The 8,532-nt window shown below is 42.1% G+C and overlaps 1 protein-coding gene across 2 annotated transcripts; it reads left to right on the top strand.

Moving 5' to 3' along the window:
• The first annotated feature begins 247 nt into the window (after positions 1–247).
• On the top strand, positions 248–6,784 carry cbx4 (chromobox homolog 4 (Pc class homolog, Drosophila)). Of its 2 annotated transcripts, XM_041216651.1 has the most exons (5): positions 248–629; positions 740–783; positions 1,115–1,180; positions 3,542–3,608; positions 4,611–6,784. In XM_041216651.1, the coding sequence occupies exons 1-5, from the start codon at positions 561–563 to the stop codon at positions 5,988–5,990; spliced, it is 1,626 nt and encodes a 541-aa protein (XP_041072585.1). In that variant the 5' UTR covers positions 248–560; the 3' UTR covers positions 5,991–6,784. The 2 variants fall into 2 exon arrangements, with proteins under 2 accessions (XP_041072585.1, XP_041072586.1); XM_041216652.1 differs by lacking the exons at positions 248–629; positions 740–783; positions 1,115–1,180; positions 3,542–3,608 and adding an exon at positions 4,186–4,391.
• The last annotated feature ends 1,748 nt before the right edge of the window (positions 6,785–8,532 follow it).

Here is an 8,532-nt window from a genome sequence, read left to right as displayed (position 1 = left end):
ACATCGCAGTGGAACAAAACTGAGAGCCTGGGGAATTACATTGTTTAGATGCGAGAGAACAGTCGCAATCAGAAGAGAAAGGGGAGCGGGAGGGGAAAGCACGATTTTCTGGTTTTCATTTTCATGTCGCTCTTTCTTAATTTGGAAAAATATAATTTATCTTTCTGCTATTACCACACAAGGCTGCGTCTTGCCCGTATTTGGTGCTGTAGTTAGATTCTCCGACCTCAGGCGGGGCTGGGCTGATTGACAGTTCCAGCTCCTGACGCCACAGCGTTGTGTTGCTGCGCTTATGCGTTGCCGGCTCTGCAGCAGAGAGAGAGAGAGAGTGAGCGAGAGAGGGAGAGAGAGAGAGAGCGATCTGTGACCACGGAGTCTAGATCCAAGGGGACAGAAAAAGCCCGCTCGGAAAGGGTGCCTCCCCCACCACCCCCGGCCGCTCACAAAAAAAAGAGTAGCAGAAGAAAAGCCGAAGCTCCCCACAGGAGGAGTGCTCCCGGGCGAAGCGATCTGCAGTTAGCAGAAGGTCAAGCGGCGTCCGTCCAGCTCCTCGCATCGTTATGGAGTTGCCAGCAGCAGGGGAGCACGTCTTTGCCGTGGAGAGCATCGAGAAAAAACGGTTCAGGAAGGTAATGTGATCAGCTCCAGCTCACCTCCCCACTAATTCCGCCACGTTATTGATCAGTAACAGTGCTGTCTCTGCTTTTCAATGACGAACGCTGTCTTTATTTCTCCACAGGGGAGAGTGGAATACCTGGTGAAATGGAGGGGATGGTCTCCCAAGTGAGTCCCATTTTTGTATGTTTTTTTTAGGTAAACTACAGTGTCTGAGTGTGTGCATAGTGGAAGGATCTTGTGGAACCCAGTAATTTCCCTCCTGACAAATGCCACCAGTGAATTGTTAGTAGATAACCAATGTAACACACACACAAAAAAAAAATGGCCAATGAGAGTCCTGGAATGTCTTAATGGACTGAGAAAGATATGATAGTGTGTGAATGGAGTGAAAATGGCCTCCCTTGCACACTGCTTGAATGGCAGCACTAGTTCGTTTTAATTTTCCGCTGGTGTGTTTTAAGAGATTTTAAGTGGATTGCTGATGTCTTCTCCGTAGATACAACACGTGGGAGCCAGAGGAGAACATCCTGGACCCTCGGCTGCTCCTGGCTTTCCAGCACAGGTAAAGGAAAAGGGGGAGGGGAGGGGGAGCAGGAGGACCTCTGCCACTAGCCTGTACACACACACATTCTTTGGTTTTAATGTGTCTATATATATGTGTGTATATATATATATATATATATATAAGCAGGAGTAAAAGATGAGAGCTCGCGAAAGTAGAGGGGCTGCACAGTTTCGTAATTAAACCAGAATAGAACACTGCAGTGTTTCGGTGCAGATGTGGTCGAAATGACTGGAGAGTTGAGTAGCTGGAACCCATACTAGGAGCGATTTAGCAAAAGCAAATCCACAGTGAAATATGTCAAGTTACGATACCCTTACTGTAAGGGGGAAGGGGAGAGAGATCAATAATCAGCTGGTAGCGTTACAGTTCCAAATGCAAGTATGTTTCCTATCGTTGCTGGAGTTCAATTGGTGCAAGAAAATTAAAAAAAAACGATGAAAATACTTAAGACCGAATAAAAGCAGGGATATAAAAGTTTTTTTTTTAAAATTTGCTTTAAACCACTACTGCAATTGTGATGTAACTGCTGGTGCGATGTTCCAGATCGTAGCTAGATGGTGCATTTATCTCCGAAGTGAGACTCGTGTGGGGAGGTTCTAGGCTGACAGATCACAGAACGTCCTTCTAACCATTTAGAATGTTCCTGTTTCTAATGGCCTCTCCACACTTCTGCTCCCCGATGCACCTGCTGATGCGCAAGTATCATTTTAAAGGGGCAACGCTTGTTGTACCTAGCGCTGCAAGCTGAAAAAAATGGAAAGGACACGCTGGGTCACGTATCCCTTTTAATTAGTTACGCGATAATCGATCTGACTGGTGAGTAGCTCACGGGGTTGCCATAGCTGCATGCAATCATGTGAATAAATATAGTGGAACCACGCAGCGTGAAACAGGGTGGGAGGAACAAAAAGTTGCTTATAACTAGACCTTCGTGAAACAGGGATAATTGGACAAGTTACGAAGTCAGTAACGCGTTATTTTTAAAAGGCGTTTATATATTTGCATATAGGCGAAGGTGTCTGCATTATCTTCGTTTAAATTTCATTAAAGAGACACAGCAAGACACGGAGAGGCCCAGCGATTGAAACTGCAGTATCCCCTTTCTACCTGCTGCTAGTTACAAGTCAGTTGCAATTATCCAAAATCAGCTAACCAATAACTTCTGCATATTTTGAGTGAGTTGCAGGAGCACACCACTGAACATATAAACCCAGTAAAATCCCCCATACTTTGTGTAAAAAGCAACTTTAATAATAAGTGCACTTTTTCAATGTAATAATTGCCAGAGTATCACCTGTGTTTGACATGTTGGACTGGAGGCCTTTTTATAGTGGTGAGAATGCAATGGCCTGATTTCACTTAATTCAACAGTGCAATTTCACACCGAGAGATTTACTACAAAGCATTGTCACCATATGCAGAAAAAACAATTATCAAAAACAATGATGCATGTTCAATGGTTTAATTGCATACTTACTTAAATTCATTTAACAACATGAATAGTTTGAAATGTCAGAAAAATATTTGTGAGCTATATAAGGGAGCCAAAGAGAGAAGGCGTGAGCTGTTCCCTTGGCTCATAGTTCATATTAGGTACTTTTTTTTGTCTACTTTACAACAAAACAACAAATATTAGCAAACTGCTGGGAATTATTAAATGGCTCTTACTTTTGGGGTTCATTTGCTCACATTTTGACTGCTCATTGCTGTGTTGCTCTGTCACTCTAAGTAGCTCGAACATTAAATTGGACATCAAGTGAACTATCAGAATGTACTTCCATGTACTTCAGGGGGATTTAGAATTAATATTCCATTTGTGTATGCAAAATTTGAAAATTAGTACAGAAAAACAGATAACAAACTGGAATATGGCCACTGAAAAGCAATGTTCACTGAGAATGCCATCTCACTAAAGGTTTATAAAGCATTAATATTGTTATAGCCTATATGTAGACAGTTTAATTTTCATATAAATTACTTTAATAAAGAAGACTGGATATAAATTAAGTCAGAATTAAAATTTATCCTTTTAAATAAGGATATTTATTATATTCCTCCCCCCCAAAAAATAAAATGGAAAACTTTACTGTGCGACATCTTATCATTGCAGTGGTATGTGACAATCTAATCACTCAGTTGGCAATGCAAATGTAAACATTTAATTAAAAATTTTAGAGCACTTAGTGACTGTTTAAATTAAAAGTACTTTTTATCATATTAGGGTGTTACAGGTTACATACCAAAGATTGCAGGTCATTATGGGAGTGGGGGGGGAATAGAAAACATTTCTTAAAATGATCAGTAATTTCATTATTACAAGTGACTATAGTGCTAACCTTGTTTTACATATGACTGCAGGGAAAGACAAGAGCAGTCAATGGGCTATCGTAAGCGAGGACCCAAGCCCAAACACCTACTGGTTCAGGTAATATCATCTGTCTAATGATTATTTGTTTGTGTTAAATAGGAACCAGATTAGAGCATCTATCGCATACTATCTGGCTGCATGTAATCAAGTTGAATACCATTTCACAAATATATTCTCAGCCAAACTGTATATCTACCTAGAGCAGGCAATTGTGTAAATGTCAGTGTAATATTATAAAGTAATGTTCACACAGACCCTAGAGTACAAGGGAGCATGTTGCTGAAAGGCATAAATAGATCAAGGAAAACTGATGCAAATTTGAGTATAAAATTATTTAGACTTATTTTCTCTTTATGAGAATATTGTTTTGAAAATAATACAAGACATGTTTAGCTATTCAAATGAAAAGTATAGTAGATTACATCCTGCCAGGTACAGTTCAATAGAGTCTCAAATCTTTAATTGTTCCAAATTTGCAATATGCAATCACTAAATATCATGAAATCCATCCAAAACAACCAGGCACTAGTTCATTTTGTATGGATTCATTGATGAATAGTGAGCATCCAAAGCAACATTGGCAGTAACTAACCAAAAGCTGTATGCTTCTTCAGGGACACTAAATTCAAGCTGACGTTGATTACTACAGAATGTCAGGTGCTCACAAATGAATAAAATAATAAGGACTGTTGGGATCTAGTGGAGGCCGGGCGCTTTGAAACAACAACCAAGAAGAAACCTATGGTTGACTCACCACATGGGTTCCTCCTAAATATATAAGGCACATTGACAATGGAATCGATCTTGCCTCTCCTATCAGCTGGGAATGGAATCTGCCAGGTGGGACAATTAAAAAGGTGAAAATGGAAACCTGCGCTGCTTGGGCCTTGCACCAGAGGTGACGTAGAGGCAAAGCTCATATTTCATTGGCCACTGGATAAATGAAGAGCTGCTCTGCCGATTTAAATTGTCGCCTTGCCTTATAATTAATTGATTACAGGTTACTTAACAGAATTTGAAACCCAAATAACACTAATCTATTTATTCTTAATTTTGCAGCTACCAGCTTTTGCTCGACGCTCAAATGTTCCTACGGAGCTGCAGGATACTTATGTGGAAGAAGAACGGTCCAAGAATGATATTCAGCAGCAGCCCATCAAACGCCAATATCAACTGAACAGTAAAAAGCTTCATCAGTACAAACCCTGTAACACCGAGGAGCAACGCCAGCATCAAGCTACTAAACATTACTACCAACTTAACAGCAAAAAGCACCACCATTATCAACCGGACATCATGTACCCGAATCAACAGGCCGACTCCCACGGGAGCGAAACTGAAGCAAGCCATGAGCAACATCAAACCATTCAGGAACACGAAACGCTGCACAGTTTTATGAAGAATGGAAGTCATGCCCACGCTATAGGCACGGAGAAGCCTGAAGTCAGGGACATGGATTCGAGATCCGGGAGCGGGCCAGAACTAGCCAAGGAAAGTGTGAAAAACGATGGCATGAATGGCAGAATGAAAATAGTAAAAAATAAAAACAAGAATGGCAGGATTGTAATCGTCATGAGCAAATACATGGATAATGGGATACAGTCGGCGAAGGATAAACACAGTAAGAACGGGGATGGAGGGAATGAGTCAGTGGTAAGCAAGGCTGGAGATCGTGAGCTATGGATAGTTAAAAATGGGCACGGCAAAACGGAGGAAAGGGTAGGAAAGGTGGAGGATAACAATATTGCTAATGGATGGCAAGAGACTGCCAAGACTCGTAACGTAAACAAAGAGGCAGAGGCCGAGAAGAATGGCTATCTTAGGACTTTGGTGGTTAAAGAGGCGGTAGCTGCAGCGCAAAATGAAAACATGAACGGGGAGGGAGCCGGCAAGGAAAGTGACGGGACAGCAAGTGGGAGAGAGATGAGGACTCAGAAGGAGCAGCGTCCCTGGGTGAGGGAGCAGTGTGAACAGTCAGCTCCAATGCGATGGGCTTGTGATTCGGAGGTCTCCAGAAGGGATGGGTTATACTCCAAACTCCCCAAGTCCAGGAAACGCTATCTATCAGAACCCATCGTGGAGAAAGAGGCCAAAAAGCCGACGACGTGCAGGAGCATCAGTGTCCCGGGAAGCGCGGTCCAGCTGGAGCAGGGTGACTTAATTGAGCTGCAGGCGATCGATAGTTATCGGAATGAGGGAATTGATGGTACTTTGGACTCAAATCCCGAGCAGCCAATCGATCTGAGCTGTGTAAAGTCCAGGTCAGAGCCTCAGAAGGCGACGGCACAGCAGACGGAGATGGAGGAGAAAGACGGACGGGCGAGGGGAGAGCAGCAATATCCATGGACTGGTCTCAAACCTTACCTCGGAAATCTGATAATCACAGATGTCACAGCGAACTGCCTCACGGTTACATTTAAGGAATATGTGACGGTGTGAAGGAAACTTCGGTCGGATTTAGAAACCGTGCAGAAATGCTTAGAGTGAATACACTCTTTAACCCAAATCTCCATTCTTTACATTGAACAGTTCAGATGTATGCAATTTTATTTATACACGGACACATTATGTAGAAGTGAATATGTGTCTGGAGTTAAACTGGACAGACCAGCAGTAAAGGGCACCGAAGAAACTGCTTCCTTAAATCTGGATTTTTAATTTTTTAAAAGCAAAATCTTAAATAATAAAACCACATTATTGGATGTTTGATACATTGTTTCAATTTTTAATCCAATATCAGATATCATGAATATTTGTGATATGTGTGCTATTTAAATGTGCAGATTCTTTGTATTTCCTGTCTGTTTGATATTTCCGAAGCTGGCGAGCTTGTGCTGCTATGATAGAAATGTATTTTTTTTGTGCTTGAATGTAAATATGTGAAAACGCCTTTAAAACACCAGATCCGCTGTTGCAGTAGGGCGACAGTCAATAAGATAATGGAAGAATGTTGATATTCTGTTTTGTATCTCCGGGACGCCATTTTTGATCTGGCGTTTCTTATTACCAGCTGAACAGTGAATAGAAATTCTATGAAACGAGACTGAGTCATATTATTAATTTGTGCCGCGCAATGTAAAAGTCTTTGTAGTGTCATCGTGAAGCTACTCTCTCGAAGGACTCTGGTACTATTTCTGAGTGAATGAAATGATGAAACTCTAGAGCTTCCTTTGAAATCTTGCTGCAGATATTTTAAAGTAACATTTTTATTAAAGTAAGTCATACTGCGTGTAGCTGTGGTTACCAGCTGGCGTCATTTCTTGGAAACCACAGTTTGATATGTTTCACATTGACAAACTGTGCAGATTAAAATAGTCAAGAAGGCAACATCCTGTGACTCGGAGTGAAATAACTACATCAAAGTATCATTGCCCTCCAGGCCTCTGGTCCAGGAATGCTTCTTCTCAGAGTATGCCATCAAAGTGACTTATCCTCGGCGGACCTCTGAGGGTATTTATCTGAAAATGCAATTATTAGAAATACATGGCTGTCTTAATCCTGAACAAGTCCGCCGTTTATCCAACAGATCGGGAAACTATCCTTAAAACAAAATACCACAATAATCCCCAGGTTGCATTATAAATACAAACCCAAGAACAGAAGATTTTTGGTTTTGCAATTTTGCTTTTGGCATTTCAAGAGGCGTATTCCCATTTAGGTCAGTGCTACAGATAGGAGCTATGTAAGTGGCTACCTGTGATTGTAGCAATGTCTTAGGGCCAGCAAAGGTAAAAGAGTAAATTCAAGCGCCGCCTCAAAAAAAGGACATTATGATGTTTTTTTCTGGCATTAGTAAATGAAATACTGGCGCAGCTGTAGTACAAAATGTTTGTGGTTTGAGGTAAGGTGTTATTGAGTACAGTGTGAACTGCTGTCTAAACCTGCACAGTTCAAATATGTTTGGAAGCCCAAGAGGAGGAACCAAATTTGGTCAGATGACCTAAAAGGGAGGGGGAAGTAAGCGTGTTATTTGTTGTCAAATTGGTCCCGAGATAATCCGCCTGATGGGAGGCTGCAATCAGCAGATAACCTCTGGCAGACTTGGCAATTAATAGGTTTTGGAGTCTTCCAAAGTGCTGTTACTGACTGTCCAAACAGTGTGCTTTATTCTTGGCCTATGCAGCAGTAAGCTTGGCATTCTTGGCACTTCGCCCCCAGTTAGCTGTAAGCTGGCCTTATCTTGGACGAGCAACGGGGATCGTACCAGCGTCTTGTGGCTGTAACCTGCACGATTTCAGCCATTTATACTCCCGAAATGCCTCTACACACGCTTGGAAGTTCCTAGGACTGGCTGTTGCCGACCTGTGTCGCCATCTTCTCTCGTTAGATGTGTTCTTTAGGGGGAGAGAATGAACATTCTGTATCACACAAATGGAAAATTCTTACGTGGGTTCCTCAGTGGTTTGGTGTGGAGATATGGTGCTGGATTTCCATATACTGAACAAGACAAATGGTATTGTCAACCAAAACTAATTTAAACTGAAGTACAGAGAACAGGCAAGACACACTCAACACAGCAGAGCCTGAGGACCAACCTATGGCTACTAAACCTGGCAGCCTGACTCCCCAGGCGCCACAATCCTATATACGTGAGCACATCTTATTTCCTGGTTTATTCTGTTTGAATGTTATGCGTCGGGAGATTTGCAAAGGGCTGTTTTCATGATAGTACTCCATTGCTCGAGAGATCTTAAACCTGAACACGGAGAGCCCCCGCCACCCCCCCCCCCCCCCCCCCCGCCACCTTAGCAGCTTCAGATAATTGAAAGCCAATGGGAACATGGAAGTGATCCATATATTCGACTGCTTAGAGTTGATGGTGGGGTCTCTGCAGTCCAAGATGACAACTCGAATGGCATTATCAACACAATAGAAATCTCCTACCATCATCGACGCTTCTTTGGAAAATCAAACACATATTTGATAATGGCACGCCAAATCATGTTGTGAGACCGACAGAAGCATGTACACGTCTTTGAGT

The sequence above is a fragment of the Carcharodon carcharias genome, chromosome 22 (genome assembly GCF_017639515.1).
Source record: "Carcharodon carcharias isolate sCarCar2 chromosome 22, sCarCar2.pri, whole genome shotgun sequence".
Taxonomy (NCBI): Eukaryota; Metazoa; Chordata; class Chondrichthyes; order Lamniformes; family Lamnidae; genus Carcharodon; species Carcharodon carcharias.
Note: the sequence above shows the minus strand (reverse complement) of the source record. Positions and strands in the feature narration are given on the sequence as shown.